This window comes from Tetrao urogallus (genome assembly GCF_951394365.1).
Source record: "Tetrao urogallus genome assembly, chromosome: 3".
Lineage (NCBI taxonomy): Eukaryota > Metazoa > Chordata > Aves > Galliformes > Phasianidae > Tetrao > Tetrao urogallus.
The window spans coordinates 15,897,774-15,921,157 of record NC_136815.1 but is presented as its reverse complement, the minus strand read 5'-3'; the positions used below and the strand labels follow the sequence as shown (position 1 = coordinate 15,921,157).

The window sequence follows — 23,384 nt, the reverse complement described above, 5'->3', positions numbered from 1 at the left end:
GTAGTTCCAAGGCAATTTTCTTCAAGACTGCCACTTAAGCTTCCCTTTCTGAAGACAACACTGTGTCTTCAACAATGACCTGAAGCTGTGTTGTCACTGAAGTAAGGGTGCATTTCTCAAGTGAATTTCTGACTGAGGGATATAGTAATCTGTTTGAGCTATTCAAGGTTAAAGCAAAACAAAGCAAACAGAAAAACAAAACAAAACAAAAACAAAATACAATAATTTAAATAAGAGCAATAGATGAATAGTATATGGTATGTAGATAACACACACGACTTTACTGTGTACTTATGTATGTTTAGTTTATACCAAATTTACTGCAGCTACACCTCGTAATCAACTTCATGAAGCCTATAGTTTGTACATGCCTATACATACCAAAGGAATTTAGCCCTTTTACCAGTATATTAATAATAGATGACTATTTCTGTACTTTTCCTCAAACCAATCTCCTACAACTTACAATGAATTTTTCATTTCATTTAATGAACCAGTATCACTAATAAGATTGTATCTGACATATTTCAGTATTTTTGGTACCAGTGTGATTTAAAATAAAAAACTTGCTTTCTATCTTTTGCAGCAGAAATATACTCACAAAACCATCCATAGCCCATTTTTCTTCTTTCAGCTGGCTCACAGATGTATGAGATGGTGCTTTAATAAGATATATGTGGAGCATGAGTCGAGCTTCCTGGCTTTTATATACTCCTGTAGAATAGAGTTTTTGAAATTTGTATTTGCATTGAGTGGAGAAATCATTGTTAAGAATAAGCATTTGATCTTTTGCCTTAAATATGGAAAACAGGAAGAACAAGTAGTATTTTCAATAACATTTAATTTCAGAAAGATACATTACTTTGTGATTTATTTTTTTATTGCAAAATTTCAATTAAAAATGTTTTTATTTTAATCTGTAGAGAGAAGAGAAGGGAACTCCTATTCTTATGCACAAGCCTTAGATAAAACAAGCATTTACAGTAGTTTGAAAAATACTGTTCTGAATAAGACAGAGTGTGTTTAAACATAGCATCTTTTAAGATTTGCAATTTAGGGATAAGGTAAAGAAGGTCATGCAGAAACACACATCTAAAACTTTCCCATAAGCTTATGCTGAATTTAAAATTTCTAAATTTTTACAGATTTGATAAAAATGACTTTTCATCAGTCAGTATTTTCATTTGTCAGTATTCAGACAATGACAAGAATTGTGTATGTTTTTTTACTTTGTATGCATAATTACTTGATTCATTTTAATTAATTTAGAATATTTATAATCAACGTAAGATTGTTAACGTAAGGAAACGTAAGGAAAATAAAATAATATAATAAACTTAGTGAACTAATCTCCCATTAGAAAAATGTTGGGGAATACAAAACATATAGCTAACTTTTTCTTCAAGATTTTTTAACCATTAATATCAATTACTGGTTTAGAAACTTTAAGTGTTAAAGAAAACAGCTTTCTGGCATGACCACTTCCTTTCTGTGAAGGCCCTGAAATCATTGTTCCACGTGTAGAAACTAACAAGAGCTAAAAACTTTAACAGAAAGAAAACTGAAGAGAAAACCATGGAAAACAAACAAACTTTTCTTTCCACCTCCAAAAATTGCCATTAAGATGAAACTAAAATTCACTCACTAATTGTAAAGAACTGATGTCATACTGAAATGAATTTATGTCACTGAACAGTTGCATGAACACTGACTTTTATTCTGCCCTTGCTCCCTCTTACATTTTTAATGTACAAAGACTAACATATGTGGATGACTTCACACTGTATTTAATTAGTATGTCTTATCTAAACACCAATTAATTCAGCTCGATCTTTTTTTAATAAAGGAATACTCCTGTAATATAGCAGTAGACTTGGTTTTGTTCATTTCCTATTTTCAAATTTGTTGAAATTCTGTCATGTGAACATAAACCAAAGACAGTGTTGAGATGTAAACTTGCTGTCCAGTTGAAGAATACATAGCAGGCTGTACAAAACCACTAGCTATCACAGAATCACAGAATCACCCGGGTTGGAAGGGACCTCAAGGATCATGTAGTTCCAACCTCCCTACCTAGCAGGGCCACCAAACAAACACATCTATGTTTATGTTGTGGACCCCGTCCAACCTGGCCTTGAACACGTCCAAGGACGGGGCATCCACAACCTCCCTGGGCAATCACCGCTGTTGGATAAAAATAAGGTTTTCTGAACAGGTATTTGGTGATTTTACGATGCTAATGTAAGGAAGGAAGAATGCTGATACACACAAACACACAGCTTAACGTTAGACAGTAGTGCTGGAGAGGGAAGAATTTTCCAGCTAGAAAATAAAATTTTGTGTACGCGGTCAGAATAAAATGGCAATTTCATTGTGTAAAACTGAATACAAAGAAGAAAAAATAATTCAAAAGATAGTCACATCTGTCTTGTTGGCTGCTACTCTGAGAAGGACAAAATGTTCTAAATGGAAAGAGATGCCTGTACAAATCACAGCTGACATTTATCTTTGTCCTCTGTGTTAGGACTTACTGTAGGCTTTTATTATAGACTATGGCAAGAGATGGGGACATCAAATATTCAATTCAGGCTAAAATGAAAATTTCCTACCTCACTTCAGAAGCATCAATATGAGATATAGAAATGAAATTGACTTTTATTTACATGTCTAAAATCACAATTTCAATTTCCACACTAAGAATAGCTATATAAGAGGTATGAGTTTATAAAGCAGACTTTTGTGGTAACACAGCACTGAGTTCAAATTAATGCCTTGGTTTTGCTCTCTCTTGTTTTTAGGACTTCATTAACATCAAATAGAGCTTAGTTACTTTAGAACTTGGCCAGTGTTCCTCTAGACAACACTTGGAACTTAGGATAAATGAATCACAAGTCATGAATGAATGCATTGCATAAATATACTTTTGGAAATACTTGCATGAGGGTGAGGGCTTTGGTGTGTACATGAACACAAACATATGTACATTCAAGAAAAATATAGAGAAAAACTTTCCCACAAGCCAAGGCAGCTCTATTCTTTGCAGATTTCCAGTGATTGATTCACAAGCATTTCTCATTGAAAAACTGATGTGCTTCTTCAGAGCTGGAACTTGTTTTCCAGTGTAAAAAAAGAGTGCTTGATCCAAATTGATAAGTAAGAGCTCCACATTTATCTTCTCTTAATTCCCATAACAGCATTGCTGTTTTCACTCATACGAATATGATCAAATGAATATGCCCATTTTCCAATCTGTGACAGACATGTATACTACAACCACATCAAGCATAGGTGTCAAAAAAAAAAAAAAAAAAACAAAACAAAACAAAACAAGGAGTGCTGCAGTGGGAAGAGAACTAGCTATTATGTTGGATAATCACAAGTTAAGCTTAAATCAATTCCTTTGCATTTAGGTGTTTCTCATCCACCTGTGCATCCCTGACCCTAAGATATTCTTTTAATAACTTAACTGTATAGTAGGTAGAAAAACAACTACCTTACAAAGTGTACAATGCCTGAGTCTAGAGAAGAAATAGGTATTCATAATAATTACATTTGTGTGCAGCTAAGAAAATACTTTTATTTAGAGAAGGAGGCTTTTTTTGAGTGAAAAAAAGCACCATTTTAAGCTTTACAAATCCCAGTAACGTGAAACACTGTATCTGCCAATATCCTTATGGAAATCATGATAGAAATTAAACGTATATCACACAGCAGATTAAATTTGCACAGACATTAAAGACAAACATGGTTAAAAATCAGAAAATACTTCATGAAACAGTCAATCTATGGCCCATCAAGAGGGATTCTCAAAGGATACCTTCAAAATACTTTCATCAGACAATTCTAATGATAAAAATTCACAGCTTTAGATAGTAGAAATTGAGAACTAAATAGATACTACAGATAATGGGCTTTTCTGGCCCATTACATTCTTCCCATAGACAACCCTGATAGAAGCACATGTGCTGAACTTCCTCCTTTTCCAAAAGTTTAATGGTCTATTGTAATTTTCCTTGCTAACACCTCTGGAAAATAAGAGTGAGAAAAGGATCCTTAAATGATAAATAAGATTAAAAGCAGCAGATCCAGTTTACACATAATTGCAATTTAGCTTCTTTAGTCCCTTGCAAAGAAGGTCTCAGACTGATAGATGGTATGGTTTCAAAAAACTAATTTTTGAGTGATAATATTGATTTAAGATATATGTATATATATCCACATCACTGCGGTATAGCCTGCTATTTCTCTGACAAGATAGATCCGTTGCCTGTGTGGATGACATCTCAATCAAGAAATTAAAAGAGTCTGAAAAATAAACAAATAAAAACCACTTATAAACCCAAATAATTTTACAGGCTCCTTCCTTGTCTTCTTATGAAGGCATACCTGTGGTTTCTGCTGATGCTTTACAGCAACATTGCTCTGCACAGCAGGGACAACAGAATGGCATAAACCAATACCGTAATCAAAAGATCTTCTACAGACACCACATGCATAAAGGTTAATATAAACTGTCATCTCCTCTTGTTCTCTGTGTTCTCTAAGTATCGATTCTAGGTCAACATATTGCTTATTAATAGGCTGATGAAGGAAAAATCTGTCATTTAAGAAATAATAAAACGTCAGGAATAGTAATGGGAGTACACAAAATATTTAAGGAAAAAGAATGAGAATTAGAAAAAACAATTCTTTCACTTCTCATTTCTCATTAAGTACGAATCTAATAAACACTGGGAAAACTGAAGAAGAAACAGGTGGAATAATCTCTTTTGAAAGGGAACTGAATTAGTATGAAAATTTATTTGATAAGCAAAGACAGTTTCAAGCAGATATTACAAATTAAAAATGTGTGTTATGAATTAAGTTACAGAGAACTGATGCACTTCAGGGAAGAAAAAAAAAAAAAAAGAAAAATCCCCAACAACAACAAATAAATAAACGATAAAATCCACAAACTGAAATTAGTTTTTCTTATCCCATACCTGAAAGCAGCAATTCCATATTGCTGTTTGTAAGTGTTGCATTTACTCTTCCTGAAGTTGCATTAAAACTGGTGACTGTCAAAGTCATGGGCTGTTTCTTGCTTTTGTAGTTGTAAGATCCTTTCCATATGTAATTTTGGGCAAATACATCATCAGGAACTATACAGACATCAAACATGTTTCAATACACATTGTAATATTTAGTGGCTAAACTAAAGTCAAACATCCACAAAAAAATCTTACAAATGCAAACATTTTATTTACTCTCTCCTCTCAGAATCACAGAACCATAGATGATTTGAGTTGAACGAGATCTTTAAAGATAATCTAATTCAACCTTCTTGCAATGTGCAGGTGCACTTCTCACTAAATCAAGTTGTCCAAAGCTCCATCCAGTCTAGCCTCCAACACTTCCAGGGACGGAGTATCCCAAGCTTCTTGAGGCAACTGTTCCAGTGTCTCACCATCCTCACTGTGAAGATTTTCTTCCTTATACCTTATACCACCCTTTTTAAATTTAATATCATTACTCCTTGTTCTCCACTCTCTGGTAGAGTCCCTCCCCATCTTTCCTGTAGTCTCCCTTTAAATACTAGAAGGCTGCTGTAAGGTCTCCCAGGAGCCTTCTCTTCTTTAGGCTAAATAATCTCAATTTTATCAGTTTGCCTTCATGGGAGTGATGATCCAACACTCTCATAATCTTCACAGTCCTCCTCTGGAGCTGTGATATCTAACAGGTCCATCAGGGAGAATAAATGCATTTGATTCCAGTTTGTTAACGAGTAATTTAAGTAATGCAACAGTATTATTAAAAGAAGTATGTTGACTATGTAGTATAACAGATATATGCAAATTTTTAAAGTCTTAACATAAGAAACCATTTAAAAATGAAATTGAAGGTTACTATAGATGACTTTACTACAGCTTCTAAAGGCAGTTGTATAATCAATGGATATTAAAATGTTACAATCACAAAATAAACAAGAGAGTTAGGCAAAGTAGATAATGATAACAAAAGAGAAAAAATGGAAGGCTTACCCTTATGCTGGGCTCACCCACAAAACACCATAAGGAGGGATCTCCAGGAGATCCTTCCCCACTGGTAGCCAGCTCTTCAATAGGGCTAGGAGGGGTGGAGCCTGGCTCCACCCCTTCCGGCAGCACAGGTGAATTGCCTTCACCTGTGCTCCTCTGGCTGACTCATGGCTCGCCCCAGGTGATCAATCAGAAGTTCAGGCTGTGACTCAGTAGTTCCCATACAGCAGTATATCAAAGTTAGCTCTATAACAAATCATCAATATTTAAAATCAGCATTTTCATTATTTGTAGTCACTGATACTGAATTTAAAGCTTTGCGTTTGTGTGTGCACTAGCATCTTGTGTCTTATAAGCATACAAGAATACAAATATTTACCACTTAGTTTGGGACTAGGCGTTCCCAAAGCTGGTCTGGGATCCTTCACCAATATTTTGGAACCAGCTGTTATAAAAGAATGAATGACACACAAACTGTGAGCGAATCAGTTACTCATAATCCAGGAAAAATCATTTCCATAGCACACTTTATTGTTACAAAGGATATAAGATGATGTTTAAAATTCTAAATAGAAATAAGATTTCAGTCTTCAGACTTAGTATCACAGGAGCATGTGCCCACTGATTTCTTCTGTTGCCGCATTTTTTGAAGTTATCTGGATGCTACCAAGTCATTTGTAATGCTTTTGCTTCAGAATCCATATTTCAGAATTCAGTCTTGGGCAGGGCATCTAATATGTGAGATGTCATCTAAGGCAAGTTGAATGATTTAAATATTATATATATAATATACTATTTGTGTGCATATATATGGATATATATATATACACACACTCATATATGTAGGCAAACACACAGTTATCCACATAAGATAGCACTATGGATGCTGCTTTGACTGGACTCAATGCAGCACCAAACTGAGAAGTTTTACAAATGCATTTTATATCATGTTCATCTCCTGGACTTAAATATCTTCAACACTGCTGAGAGAAATACCTTTTGTTCAGGACTGAAAAAACAAAGTTACATGCTTAATCTCTTAAAAATGGAGATAATCACTATTTCTTTAAATAATAACATCAGAAAGAAAGAAACAAATTAAGTTGTCCACAACTGCTCAGATGATTTTGAGCACTAGAAATTAGAGACCTGAATTTCAGCTCTTTACTGACTAAAGCGGAAAGTCTGAAGTGCTATTTCCTCCAAGTGAAGCTGTTATATTTTGCAGAAAATAATTTGGATTTACTTGGCTATAAAGAAGGTACATAATTCTGTCTTCTAGGGTAGGATACTCGTGGTACACTGGGCTCCATTCCTTGCACTGGTGGTTATTTTGGATTATTCTGTATTTTGATTAGGAACACAATCCTCTCTTTCTGATCAATAGTTCAAAAGAAATCACTGATAATGTTTTTCTTGAGTGTGTTAAGAATATCTTTTAGCTTATTACAGAAGTCTTGCTCTTGTTATATAGATTAAAGCTAGCAAGCAACAAAGGCAGGTGACCTGAATTATACCTAAATTTCTCATGACCTGATGGTTGTTGTTAAAACTGATTGATAAATCTTTAACTTCCTGTTCAGAATTGAGATTTTAAATACAAGACCAAAACTAAAACATACTATCTATGGAGTTAAAGTTTCTTGTCCAAACACTTACTAAGTAGGACTTGAAATGCTACAATTTTGCATTTAGAAGTACAAATCCTGCTTAAATTCTCCTAAGTATCCTTTTTTAGATCTAAATTCCAAGTTTTTTTTTCATTCCTTTTCATCCTTTTCCAAGCCGTATTTGTAAAGTTCAGCATCACATGTGAACACTGTCTTCTCACTTCTTTAGGAGAGATGTTTCATCCATTTATTTAATAGGTAAGACGGCAAATATTTAGGAGACATTTTACTTTATTTCACTAGAGTTAATACTTTATAATTTGTCATTTACTTTTGTTGTTGTTGTTGTTGTTGTTGTTGTTGTTGTTTTACCACTGCTGAAGAGCAAGAAACAAGGTAAGTGATCCTGAAAATTTTGCATTTTGGCAACATTTCTTCAAGACATTGGGAAACAATTATATGGCAAGGTGGATACACTAATAGTTACCACTGAAAATTAAAAAAAAAAAAAAAAATCTCATAAGGATTTCTTAAATCAGATAGACAGTTAATATTACTTGTTTCAGTATCATCAGCAGAAAATTCTTGGATCAAAATACAACCAGTGAATCACATTTGGCCTGCCATAACATTTCCTGAACACTAATGAAGTCATGGGCTTCTTGGCAGCATCCTTCCTAACGCTTTCCCAAAGCTCTGCTCTGTTCTTCCCAGCACTTGCCTGGCATATAACGACAGGACACCTGTTTTTTAGTAATACAAAATATTCACTTCCTGTGAATGAATTCCCCTTCCAAGAGGCAGCATTTGGTTATACAGCCTCTGTACTTCTCTCTAGGAGCCCTGGGGATAACCACATCCGAAACATCACGTATCAGTAATCAGTTCTTTAATTATTCAAGAATTGGAATTCCAAACAGTTGCTATACTTGTGGATTTCTTATTGCACATAAAAAATACCATTCTCATCCTGATTTTACCATGAGAATTTTCATGCCATGCCATGCCAAAATACGTGGGAAAAAAAACAAACCACACCATAAACAAAATAGAATTTTGGAAAACCAAAGTAAATAAATTTATTTTTGAGTAGTATATTGCTGCTTTTATTTGAGTAAGAAATAATAAATCCTATGGTTTCATTTCATGTAATAATTAAGACCTCTACTTAAACTTCAGTAAGCATCCTTCTCTAATACTGCAACAATCTTAGCTATTTTGCAGCTGACACAGTTTTCTACAGTAAACCTACCCTGGTCTAGGATTAATATACATGTGCAAAAACATTGAGGTTCTTATTCCACTAAGCCTATCAGAATGTAGTCTACACCTGACTCAGTCAGGAGTTTAAACACTGGTGTTAACCTGGACCCCAGAATTTTATAATTTTATTTGCAATTCACACCTCTGAGCATGCAAATGAAACATAAGCAGATGAAAGTATTTGTCCCATTAAACACAACTGACAAAGGCTTAGAACTGTCCTTTTAGATATTTGCCCTCCTAGTTCCTACCTCACTTTATTAGGTAGCAAGTAAAAAATACTGTTGAAATGTGATAAATGACAGCTACAGCAGGAAACAGAAGAGGTTACCTTCACAAACTGGAACTTTCCCAGTCCACGTGCCATCAGATCTGCAGGCTCTATGCTCTGATCCTCCTGCCAGGAAGAAGCCTGGCTGACAAGTGTAAATCAATGTATAGCCAAGTGAAGGAAGATCCATTCCTGCAACATTTGCGTGAGATGGTGTTTCTGGTTGTTTACAGCTGTGAGCTACAAAGAAAAGATAAAATATCCTTCAGTCAAAACAGTGAAAAAATAATCTATGCTCACTCTGACAGGTAAATAATGAGGAAAAAAAGCTTCAATAAAAATAACACATAAATATACTTTTCTTAATTAAGTTACAATATAGAATATAAATGATTGTACTGAGGCTAAAAGTAAATATGTTCTTGAAAATGGCCCTTTCACCGTCAACGGACCAAGAACCAATTTAAATGTACCTTTGCAAATTTAAAATTGTTTGTCTGCATGTTTTTTGTGTTCATATATGCATCTTACCATATTAAAAATCAATTCAGATTATATGGTTTAAGATACCAGTATAGCATTGAATAACGAAATAAATGGGTCTCTTTGGAAAATACTATGAGAGACAAAAATTAATTACTAATCCTAATCTCATTAAAACTGTTTTACATCATTAACAATGAGTGTCTGTGAGATTTGTATTGCCTCAAAAACAGCTTACCTCCATACCTACGGAGTATGAGCAGAGCCACTGATTTGCTATTTGTTTAGGGGGAACACTAGCACCAAATGGGACACTAATGCTGCTTGCTTCTGCGGATATGCTCAACATACATTGACAGTATTACCTTAAGATCAGACACTGTCTCCAGAAAAAATATAGATGGCTTGCTGAAGAACTAGAAAGATTAACTGTGATGCTGAAATGTGAAAGACCTAAGAAATGAAATTCTGTCTGCAAGATTATCTTCATTTCAATTCATTACAAATTACAACTACATAACTTTTCCCTGTGTGTCCCCCCCTTCTTAATATACTCCATTAATTCCCTGATTACAGTTAGTAAACTGCTAGTGCAAACTCTCTGTAAGATCTGATTGTAACTATCTAGTTCAGTACAAGATAGATTGATGCAGGGATTTCCTTCATAGGCTGTTCTCATCACTTCCTGACTCTTGCACATTCCTCATTGAAAGAGATGCACTCTCTTAGGCAGAAATTTATTTTCAGCATCTCTCTGGTCAATAGAAGGGCTATCTCTTCTTTGAAATGGATCAGATTTAACACGATCCAGTACACTGATACTGTGATTATTTTTCTTTGCTTTACAAATCTCATTAGGCTACTGTAGAAAAATTTGTTTACTCAAAAAATTTAATTTCTCATTTCTACACACTGTAAAATAGTAATGAAAAATTATATTAAATATAGGTTAATATAATTATATATATATAAAAAACAACTTTAATAAAAATACTTCAGTAACTAGACAACATAGAAAGGAATTAAAGAATAATTTTAGCATTAATAGAAATACTTATTCCATCCATCAATTACTTACGTATACATTCTGGCTGAACTCCACTCCACGTAAGATCAGGAAGGCAAGTTCTTGTTGTTGATCCATGGAGAAGATGTCCTTTCTTACACTGGAACTGAACAACATTTCCCACCTGTTGAAAAGTAAAAAGCACAGTTATACTGTTATGAGAAAATGTATATATATTTTTATACATATTTTTTAGGAAAAAAAAAGACAAAGTACTCCTTCAAATAATAAATGCTTGATAAATTAAGACACTTTTTCTGTAGAAAGACACTCCTTCTGTAGCATTTTGATATGAAATAAACATTTATTCATTTTCATTAGAATTATTCCTCCCACAGTATGAAAACCTCTGAGGAACAGAATCAAATTCTTCTATCGTCTGGTCTCTCTCTTTACTGTATCTTCCTAGCTCTGAACTTCCTCTACCGCATAAAACAGAAAGGAGCCAACTAGAAAATCTTACAGCATACTAGGGAAGCCACAAAGCTCTAATAGGTAATAGGCTGTGCTGAATCTTTGTAGAATGGCGTATGTATCCAGAAGCTATAATGAGAAATATTTCATTAGCACACACAAAGGCTGATCAACAATGTTATCTCATGCTTCAGAAAATATAATGTCCCTATAATACCTTCATTTCCTTTTATACCAGAAGAGATAAAACATAATTTATACAATAGAAACCAGAAGTGATCATGTCATTGAGCCTGGTAGAGTTCAAAGCGTGGTTAGATGATGTTCTCAGATATGTTTTAATGACTATATGGTTGTGTGTTGCACCAGGAGTTAGACTTGATGATCCTTGCAGGATCCTTTCAATTCAGGATGTTCTGTAGTTCTAGCTACCAAGTGGAAAGGTTTGTTTGCTAGCTTTCTCTATTTCCTAAAAATAATGATAATAAAATTCCTGGTATTACTGTCATCTGTTACAATAGTACCTTTTCTATCTAAAAGAATAACTACTCTCTAAGCCATTTTTCTTATTTCCTCTTACAGTTTTAAATAAGGCAGCAACAACAAAACAAAAGAAAAAAAAAAAAATAAAAAAATCCATGCAAATGGATTTTAACTGTATTATCCTTGTCCGAGAAACATAACCTTTATATGTAGGTCTCCAAAGCAGCATCAAAATTATTTCAGTTGATCAAGTGATGAAGGTATTTTTAGAAGTGCTGCCATGCTATTCAAGGCTAGTTTAATGAATAAATAAATTAATTAATCTCCCTGATTCCTAAAATAAAATAATAAAAAGATAAAAACAATAATAAAAAAACTACAAGTAATTGTTTTCCAAAGTAGACCTATTTTTTGTGTCATATTAGAGGCACCAGATGGCGCTACAATACAGTGTTACATGAACTTAAAAATCCGAAGTCTTGAGATGATGTATATTGCTTGGTTCCCTGCATAACTTGTAGAGAAGAATAGGTGGAGAAACAGCCTATATGTATTCACCCACTATTGTCTCTGACTTTAGGGAAGAGCTACACTATGTGTAACAATGGTTGTAGTCCTGGGTGGGAGTAAGACTTCCTTGCATGCTGTTTGATTGTCTCTGTTCCACAGCTGTTTTTTTCACAATGGATTGGATATTCTAATTACCGGTACCAGAAAATTTTCATTTTTTTAAGTACCAAAGGAAAATATATTTTATATTTGACATTTCCTAACACAAGAGAAGTAACAATAAGAAAAGAAAATCTATACATATCAAACTGCAACTGCTTATTAATAGGATAGCAGTCTATGTATATATAATGAACAAAAAAATAATATGATAGTTACATAAAATAATAGCACACTGTGATTTCCTTATTGTTTCTTACATGATATACAAGAATAAAATTTATTTCTAATTGTCATAAATTACTTTAGTTTCAGCTTCTCTTGGTCTTCAGTTTACCAAAGAACATGCAGATATTCCAAGAAGCTTCTCTGTCCCCTGCAATTCATGTCAGAGGACTGCGCTGCTAAGGGAATTGTTTTAGTTTCAGTTATCATGGAATTTTTTTCTTCAAAATGTCTAATATGATGTTGTGTTTTTGTTCTAAGAGAAAAACAATGTTGATAACGTGCCAATATTATAGTTGCTGTTAAGCAGTGTCATGTAGAGCCAAGGCCATTCTCAGTGAAGGGGCCAAAGAGCTGGGAGGGAACAGAACCAAGACAGCTGACTTCAGCTGGCCAAAGGGATATTCCATACCATGACATCATGTAGAAAGAGTTTTGAAGGAGGTGAGAGTTCATCTTCCTTTATTCTGCTCACTAGGGGGGCTAGCTGGGCAACATCAGGGGGCGATTGCTTCTGCACTTGTTACACACATACATATATATAAATAGTCATGACTGTTATCCTTTTCTGTATTCTCAGTGACATTTTTGTCTCAACCTATGCATTCTCCTTTGTTTTTCTCATTTCTCTCCCCCATCCTACTGGAAAGGTGGGGAAGTGAGCAAATTAGTGAGCAAACGATTGTTTGGTGCTGAGCCACCTGATGGGTTAAACCACTGCAGGAATGTCCATCCTTTCTCTTCAGTAACTGTTAACACCACATTTAAATGAACAAAATCATACCTCATTAAATTTTTGCTATATCTGTAGTCAGGTAGCCCAGTAATACAGTACTACTGTAATCACTAATGTGATAATTATTGTGCAGAAGTTTGACAGGCTTCCTTTCTCGGAGCTTGTCTTGACCTGCTTGGAGCCTTTTTGGTTTATTTTGATCTAGCTGTAACATCATTTTTTCTTCTGATCTTGTAGTTGTGACTAATTTGCATCCATTCCTTTTCCTTTGTACAGTACAATCACAATTTTATATCCACAGTAGTAACGAGTAGCTATCATGAGGAATGAAAAATTAACCACTAATGAGACACAGCACAGAGAAATATAGGCTTGAGATTCGTGAGAAATGGTGGCACAGGTTGTTGTGAAGACTGCAGGTATGAGTGTGATAAGAAACGGGACTCAGATGGTAGTGGGGGAGCCTATAGCTGTGAGCAACTCAACCATGATCACTTAAAGAAATAATGTCCTGAACAGAATCAGTGTTCAGGGGTAACAAAGAACAATTATCTACCATAAATGAAATGGACCATTTCATTATAGGTAACAATATTCATGGAGTTACAGAATGCTTAGTGTAAAAATAGGCTAGAAATACAATCATCCCCACGTCAGTGAAGAAGGCAAAAAAGATCAAAAAGAAAAAAGAATCAAAATGATATTTCTCTTAGAGAAGCATTTCCCAGTGAAACAAACACTAACACCCGCAACCAACAAAGAACTGAAGTCACAGATCTCATGAAGCAGGGAAGTAAAAAGATTCAGGAAAAGTGCTGGAAATCAGTACATATGTCTACTGCACTTTAAAGTGAATTAGAACTAATTTTGTTATGTTTTGTGAAATATTCACTGCTCAGTCTTTCCCCAACTTTTCTACAGTAATTAGATACAGACCAGTGATTTTTGAATTTGACTATTGAGAGTTCGGTTACATCATAAATTCTAGACTTTTGCTAAGAAGTATGTTCCCTTCTTGCCAGTAGCAAGATTTTGAGTGTAAAACATTGTAGTACTACACTTTTATAGAAAGAGACATAGTTTCTAGAATACTGGATACTTTTGGTAACTAAAAATAAAGCTTAAAAGCTCACAGTAGATACTTTACTCTACTTTGACATTGTGATGTACGTTTGTAAGCTGTAGTTAATCACTCATTTTGTTTACAATACAAATCAACAATGACAACAAAGAGCTTCGTATAATTATTCTCTTTAGATATACATATGTTGTGGTTTCAAGCACATGATGTCATGATATGGACGTGATATGATATATACTGATAAAACCAGGACAATACATTTGCGTAATAAAGATCACAACATAACTGTAATCCTTTTCAGAAATTGCATGGCACCTGTTAGGGCATAAATTTCAATGATGCAGTGATTATGTCAACTATGTTTGTGTCCACAGCTAGCCTGCAGGATTAGAGCACCTTTCTTATACTTTTATCTGACAATTCCATCATCACTAAAGTTTTTATAAGCATTAAGTTCACAGAGAGTATTTGCAAGGTTGCTCCATGTCTTTAGACCAAGTTTCAAATAGCATTTCATAATATAGAACACTGTCTTGGTTAACACATGAAGTACCATTCAAATGCAAAGTGGAAATATTTGTGCTTTTATTAGTGTAGGGCCTGGGAAGTCAAGTTTTGATACTCCTTTCAGTCAAGTCAGAAATTGTGTCATATATGCCTGTGTTTTCAGTACAAGCAATAGCATAAGAAAACAGATCATTAAGACTGGGAAGAAACAACACTAACAAAAAACAGCACCATGGAAATTCATGACTTAGTATTGTGAAAAACAAATAACAGTCAGTGATATAGTTTTGTAGAAGAGGAGATTTTGACAGTTGTTAGACAGCACTAACATAGGACTTGACGTATGAAGACTTGAATTCTTCCATCAGGTTAGAGTCTTATTTTTCGTTTTGATGAGACAAAGTTAAAAGTTAAGCATTAAGTCACTTAAATGGCTTTATTACTATTAGTTTAAATGTGAAGCATTTAAGAGAGTTTTTTTTCCAACCCCTTTGTCTTAGAAAAAGAGAACAAATGAAAAAAAAATATCCTGAAATGAGAAAAAAAACCTCTGGGTTAGAGTCAGAAAACAGTCCTTTATATTCAGTGGTGACAGTTCCTTGTTACAGATTCAGATCTGCCAACTGCAAAACATTTTGCTTAATTCTGAGAAACTCTTTTGATCTATTACTAAAAATAAGAGAGAACTAAAGAGAGGACTATCAGAGAAAAGGAAATCAAAGCCATCTCAACTTCAATATTTTATAATTATTCTTTAACTTTCTGCTGTGGATAGAAGAAACAAAAGTCATTATATTATTATTATTCCATTCATAAAGGAAGTTAATTATAGCATATTATAAACTAAATTATGTTTGTGGCTTAAATGAGTCATAATATTATTGAATACATACTAATGTAATATTTCTGTCCAGGAACTAGAGACAATAACTTGTCTAGAACTGAATATTTTCACTACCATCTCAACACAATAAAGAACTGAGCTCTGCTTCATGTGTGAGAATGCTACTCCTCTTTTGTTCTCTATTAACTAAGCAGTCCTATTTAGACTAGCCAGAAATCCCACTCAGACATTTAGTTCATATATAAAACCAAAATTCATTACATCAGAGCTTGCGGGTATATTGCTGACTAGAGAAGACTATAGCTCATACATTTTACAAAATAATTGTCATCAAACTAAATTTGCTGATTTGTTCCATTAATCTGCAAGTCACTAACCTTACAACTATGTGATCAGGGTTGTAAATCCTGCCAGCAACTACACTTATTTTAAAAATTATTTATCAGTTGACATTTTGCTGGATATTTTGACAGTCAGTGCTAGCTGTGAGTGATGCTTTCATACACAGCCACATCTACATCTCAAATGAGAAAGGCCCCATTAGCTTCTTCAGTGATAAAATGCTCATTAATATGCCAGAGAAACTGGGACAATAAAATTGTAGAAAATGGTCATTACAATGATTCATTTCTTACACAGCTAAATAAAGAGTTGCAGTCTTGCATAATATATGAGGGCTGCTGCAAAAGCAATGCCTCCTATTTTATTATGTTGGCCAACGACATTAGAGGCAAATGTTGATGGTATGGCAGGAGAGACTGAACCTTCCTACCAAAATTCCATTTCATTCTGTTGCTGTGCAACAGATGGCAGCAGAGGGGCACTCTGACAAAATGGCATCTGACAAAGAAGTACACATAAAGCAAAGGTGTGTCATTGAATTCCTTTATGTGGAAAAAAATGGCACCCACTGATATTGATTACTGCTTGCTGACTGTTTATGGAGACTAAAGAGTGTCTGTGAGCACAGTGAGGTGATGGATGGTGCTTTTCAGCAGTGGTGAGAGAGGGAGTGGATCACCACTGGTACAGATTTTTACATGCATGGCATGCAGGCTCTTACTCATCATTGCTGAAAATGCACAACTAATAGAGGTGGCTGTTGAAGAATACTGTTTTGTAGCAGAGAATTTGCTCTATCAAATAGAGTTGATTGTGCCTGTTGTATTTTTCATGGAAATAGATAGGAGGCATTACTTTCAGATCAATCTTCACAGTATTACTTCCAAAGGAAGTATACTTCCCCTGTGAAAGTATACTGCCCCTGTGTACTCCATCTTGGCATGAAACAATACTCCATTTCATTCCCTGGAGAAAATCATGACAATTATATAACCATTCCATATAGCTGTCATCTAACAAAATTGGAAAACCAAAAGATTGCTAAAAACCACCACTACTAGAAAAAAAGACAACCACAAGAACAACAAACCAAAGAAATCTGTGGCCATGACTTGGAATAATCTTTAGCTTCAACCCCCTGCTTCCAAAAATAAATTTAATATTTTAAATCTGCTCAAATTTTAATCAGGTCTTTCATGCATTTATGAATATCTATAGTTTTCAGTTAACTCCTATTACAGGCACAACATTCAACCTGGGAGCTTCTAGATTACTTTTCTGCATACTCCCGTTGATATGACTGCACTTCTCAGCCATATTACCAAACATGAATGCAGCAGAATAATTTTGACTCTTCATTAGTTTGTTTGCAGCTGCCTTATCATATTTCTGGCAAACAACAGGTCACATTTCTGTGTCTGTACACCATTCACCCATGAAAATAACTCACTGACATCTTTTTTGTGTGATCCAGAAAATTAGAAATTCTGTTTTTTAAGTTTCACATTTTAGCACTGTTATTCATTAAGCAATATTACTAAAGATCTCTTGCTACATTATAAAAAGGGTTTTCCATCACTGAGTACAAAAACAACTCACATCACACACCTACTATCTATATAGCGTTCCATAGGGAAAACATACAGCAAAAGATTTACTTTGCATATACTACATTTTAGCACAGAAAACATTGCATGTAATTCCACCAGAAGCATATCCAAACAACACTTGCTTACAAAACAGTCTTGCAGCAAAGCAGATCAATAGCCTTCTGGGCTGCACCAAGCAGATCAGTACCAGTAGGTCTAGGGAGGTGATACTTTCCCTTTGCTCAGCCCTGGTGTGATACACCTGGGTGCTGCGTTCATTGCTGGGCTCCCCAGTACAAGAGATGCAGGGAGTCCAGTGAAAGGCCACAAAGTGAATAAGGGACTGGAGAACCTGACATATGAGGATGAGGGAATAGTGATTGTTCATCTCATAAAATAAAAGGCTCAGGAGGAATCCTATCAGTATGTACAAACACCTGTTGGGGGCAGGAAAGGAAACAAAACCAAACTTTTATCAATGGTGCCCAGTGATCAGGCACCATTGCAAAACAGGTACTAACTGACACTCAGGGAATTCTGTTGAAACATAAGAAAAAACATTATTGCTGCAAGAATGATAAACTTTGAGCAGTTTGTTGAGTGAGTATTAGTGGAGTCTCCATCCCTGGAAATATTCCAAACCAACCTGGACACAGAAGCAGCCAATCCAAGTTGATCCTGCTTTGAGAAGGTGGTGATTGGACTAGAAGCTTTCCAGAGGGACCTCTGGACTCTGAGTCATTTGAGGTTCTATGATTTCAGAAAAGTAAAAACACCCAAACACAAAATAACGAATTACATCCCACTTTCACCTCCTTCCCCTCCAAAAAAGTTCCAACCAAATGAATATTTTTTTGAAAAATATATTTATGTTAGCAGTTTGGCACTGAGTACACACACTTTCAAAGTGGAAAATCTCTTTTGACAAATAGTAGAGAGTGCATGTATATTGCTTTGGAAATACTGAACACCTTCAAGGTGAAACTTAAAGCAAAACTTGATCACCCAACTTTCATTATAGAGCACTAGTAAGGACACAAAGTCAAGATAATTCAGCAAGCAGAAATAATGAAACATGGTAATATCTGAGCAACCAACTTTTTTAGGACACAAGTAGTTTCTTGACCTCTGATCAGAAGTTTATTAGCTTTGAGGCAGGATAAAACATGATTAATATCCAATTAATAAAATATAGCATACTTCACCTGATAGCCAAATGTGTTGTTTTGCGATCCATGCCTTGGTACTCCTGGATTTTCACATGCTGTACGAGTAGGTTCTTAAAAAATATATACTTTAAATTAGAGACAAAGCAAAGCATAATATTTTAACGAAACATGAGTATATTAAAAAAATTGCTCAATAACGTGCAATAAGCCAATGAGAGAAACAGAAATAAAGTGATTTGATTCTCAGACAGTATAGAAAAAGATGAAGATGATGCGAAATTGCTGAAAATGCTTAGATTGACTTGCATGAAAAGGAATAATAAGCATTCAGGAACTATTTACAATATGGGTGTCAACTTACCTATACATCGAGGTGAAGAACCACTCCAAGTGCCATCTGCTTGGCAAATCCTGGTGCTGGAACCAACCAAAATAAAAGGCAGATTGCAGATGAATGAGACTTCTGACTGGTAGATGAAGCTCTTGCCTTCTCTTTTCCCTTGAGAGGGTACTCCAGGGTCACCACAAAACTTTGCTGTGAGAAAAGAATTGATAGTAAGTAAATGTATCTTTTATTGTAATGCTCTTTACCTACTACTGCTGACACTGATTGAAAGGGATCTTCATGCACACTCATGCTGATTAAGAAAAAGGGCATGATCTATGACACATTAAAATTGTATAAAATTTTACAGCCTTAAGTGGAATGGGACTGTTGAAAGAATTACGGGCTCAATTCTGAAAAAGATCTGTGAATAGGGACTAGTGCCACAGAAATAATCTCACTGATTGATTGAAAAATCACTGTTGTAATTTTTGTTTTAATTATCAAAATCATATGGAAATCTTAACTTGAAAATAAATGCAACATATATGTTTCTAATACAGAGGTTAGAAATTGTCTCCATATCAGGTTTGCTTTTTTTTTTTTTTTAATTTTTATATTAACAAAGCAGCATCCACTCTCCAGCAAAAAGAAAAATCCTCACATTAAAAAAAATAATGTTTTGTTAAGTTTATTATTTTTTAATTAAAAACAAAATCAAAATTTCATCATTGCACTCTCAGTAGCCTTTAACCACCCACTGAATATCTACTGAGTATCTGCTTTTGACATAAAAGGCATTATGCTAATTCCCATCAGTTTTCCTCTGATATTGAAATAGGGAACTATAGGACAAACTAAAAGTACAGCAAACTAGAAGTTCTGCAAGTGTTCCCATTCCCAGTGGAAATATTGTCCTATGGTTTCCTGGAATCTTTAATAGAGATATGGAGACCTTTTAACAGAGATAGCCCTGTGGAGGTCTGGTACTGAGGCTATGAAGCTACTCTCATTCTTCAAATATGTTAATTGACTAATAGTAAGTTAAATTTGTAGTTAAGCATTTTCAGGAAAATACCTTTATTTTTTTTTTTTTTGCCATCTATTCTCAAGCTCATAAGAACAGCAGTCCTTTACTCAAGATGCTATGTAACTAATTAAACAGATAAATTTAATAGGTCATAGATGATTAATTAAAAAAAAAAAAAAAAAGAATGTATCCCATTCCAAATTATTCCACCTAGCTATAACTTGCATATCTTCAGCAACAGGCTCCATGGAATCAAGCTGGGTACTAAATTTCTGATGTCAAGGGCGATTTAAAATTTCTCATTGAGAATGACTTAGACCAGCTCCTCATTTCTGCCAGATGGCAGCTAGCTTAAGCGCTTTGACAAGCACTGGCTGCCTACTGATATACACTGCAAACCAATGGGTAACCTCTGCACATCAGCAATACTCAGTTAATGTAATCTCTGCATGAAACCATCCTTAATTCCTGGGCAGCTGTACTCTGGGCTAACTATACCTTTTAAATATTTTAAAGGTGGGATCCATTTTTCAGAGCATTCTGAAGTATTCCAACATCAAAAGATGAAAAATAGCTTGTGATATCAAAAAAATTAATGTAAGAGCACAATATTTCAGTCAAGAACAAATGATGAAAAGCATTTTACATGGTCTTTGTCGTTTTTAATATTGTAAATTCTAGAAAACCTTCTACTAATGAACATAAACAGCAAATGCTTCCAGAAACAATGCCTTTCACCATATTCCAGTTCTGATATGTAGTTTCAGTATACTAAGTAACAGTTTTTTGATGGTATGAGAATATCCTTGGTAGGAAAAGTAAGGAAGTGATAATGATCATTACGGTTCCATAATATTAGGATGCAGCTTAAATAATTGAAATAAATACTTGAAAGGGAGAGATGAAGAATGCAAAAAACAAGCACAACAACAACAAAAACACCTGGTAAAATAATGGAAAAATACTTATTTCAACATTTAGAAAGCTAGCTAGCAAGTTCAAATGAAGCTTTAGGGCCACCAAAAAGAAATTATCCTCTTCCAGATAAGCTGCTTGCTCAAGATTGCATTTCCTGTGGTATAGCTGTTCTACGAACAACTACAAAACGCGAACAAATGAATCTCTCAGAAATATCACAATCACATATTTAAAAAGGATTTTTAAACAATAAGTGGAACAATACAAACCTAAAGAAAGAGGCTCATTTGCTATTACAACTAAATTTTTAGCAATATAAAAATCCATCAATGTGACAACTTTCAAGTTAATAAAATTTACTGCACACAACAGTAACTCAATTTAACGTATGGGGAAAAACAGAAAATTGTCAGGGAACACTCCTGGGATTTAGTAAACACTAGTATTATACACAACTCTCAGTGACATCAGAGAAAGTCTAGCATAAGTAATAAGCAAATAAAGAGTTTATAATGAATTTTCCCCAATTCATTACATTGCTGGATCCAAATACAAGGCGGCATGTTTTGTTGGGATATTTGATGTTCATTGATTATATTTCTTTCATTTTCATGTGATCTCACAAAGGATTTACAGATATTCCTATATCTTCACTAATATATAAATAATATCACAATTTTAAACAAGATTTAAAAAAATATATGTAAAAAAAAAAGAAAAAGCACAATATTTGAATTAAGAAATACAGGACCATAGAGAAAATACTTACGCAAGCACTGAGGTACTTCACCACTCCAAGTTCCATTCCCAACACAAGTCAAAACAGCAGGAAAAGAGAGTTCATAGCCTGGAGAGCAAACATAGCTAATGCTAAATCCCCAGTCCAAGTTTGTTCCTTCCAACCTTCCATTAGAAATCTGCGGTGGAGTTGGGCAGGTAACAGCTGCAATAACATTCAAAATAATTAGACCCAGCTGCTGTAAATATTCCCTGTGTACACTGTTACAAGAAGAACCATATGTGCAAATTTCACCTTCTTTAGAGGACAATTAAGTAAGAACATGCTGTATTTCTCAATATATTGTTGCCGCATTTTCTGGAGTTTGTGCTTCCTAGTTTTCTCCATTTCAGAGACATATTATAATGGCTGATTGATAAAGTGTATTAAACTGGATGCTGTATCAAGCAAGGCAGCAAAATTGCCTCAAAATCAGTATAGAGACTATGAAGTGTACAATAATTAAAAAATGTCTGGTAATATTATACTAATTGAATTTGTTTGTGTTGACAACATAGAGTAAAATTATTTTTAGGGAGATAATAGCCAAATAATAGTCAAATATTTTCTTCCTACTAAGAAATTTATACATATTGCAGATACTAATGCCCATTGATCAAGTTCCAGAGCATGATTCCTCTAAAATATGCCTAGAAAGCCTGTTTCTATGTACTATAGTGTGATTAATATTTGGTTCACGACTAGCTCTTCAACAAAAAAAAGCACATCAAAGTGGAAGGATAAAATTGCAAGATTTGCATCCTCTTTAAATTATCAGTGTTACTTCTTTTAAGAAAAGCCCAACTCTACTGCAATAGAGTTCCTCATTTCCAGGCCTCCCAGGAAAAAAATAAAAACATCATCTACTCATCTGCAGGAAAGAAGATTGAAAAACACCACAGAAGGACTGTAGAAATTACTGACATAAAAGTAGTAGAGGTGTAGAAGTGTAGATAGAAATAAAGACACTGTTCCCTGGATAATGGGATAGTAGCAATTATTAACCGAGGGCTGAAGTAAAAAGGGTATACAAGAAGCTAGATGAAAGAAAATATGAATTAAAAAGAGGAAGGAAAACTTAGGCAAAAATAAAGAATTAAAAGGAGAAAACAAAATGATTTTTAAAAAGAAAAGCTAGGAAAAAGCATATTAGAAAATGAAGGAAAGCAAATGAAGGAACTACTGGAGGTCATCCAGTCCAACCCCCTTGCTAAAGTATGTTCCCTAGAGTAGGTAGCACAAGAAAGCATCTAGGCAAATTTTGAGTACTTTCAGAAAAGTAGATTCCACAACCCATCTGGGTAGCCTGTTCGTGCTCCATTACCTTCAAAGTCAAGAAGTTGGTTCTCATGTTTGTGCACTTGGTGTTATTGAGCCACAGCCAGCTGAGAGTTTATGGATTTGGACTAAAGAAAAGACTAAGTGAATTAGGCCTTGGTCTTCATGGGGAACTTCAACCACTGTGATATCATTGAATTATAGAATCCTTGGAGTTGGGAGGCATCACTGAAGGCCATCTAGTTCAACTCCATGCAATGAACAGGGACACCACAGCTACATCACA

General features: G+C 34.5%; 1 protein-coding gene across 3 annotated transcripts in view; it reads right to left on the bottom strand.

Moving 5' to 3' along the window:
• Positions 1–23,384, bottom strand: part of CSMD3 (CUB and Sushi multiple domains 3) — a gene marked incomplete at both ends in the record, with an annotated part of 527,537 nt that overhangs the window by 3,940 nt on the left and 500,213 nt on the right. For all 3 annotated transcript variants that reach the window (XM_079533061.1, XM_079533062.1, XM_079533063.1), the window contains 8 exons: positions 602–714; positions 4,983–5,141; positions 6,397–6,462; positions 9,222–9,401; positions 10,723–10,834; positions 18,806–18,879; positions 19,131–19,304; positions 21,812–21,985. In XM_079533061.1, the coding sequence (XP_079389187.1) occupies positions 602–714; positions 4,983–5,141; positions 6,397–6,462; positions 9,222–9,401; positions 10,723–10,834; positions 18,806–18,879; positions 19,131–19,304; positions 21,812–21,985 (1,052 nt within the window). The remainder of the gene's footprint in view (positions 1–601; positions 715–4,982; positions 5,142–6,396; positions 6,463–9,221; positions 9,402–10,722; positions 10,835–18,805; positions 18,880–19,130; positions 19,305–21,811; positions 21,986–23,384) is intronic.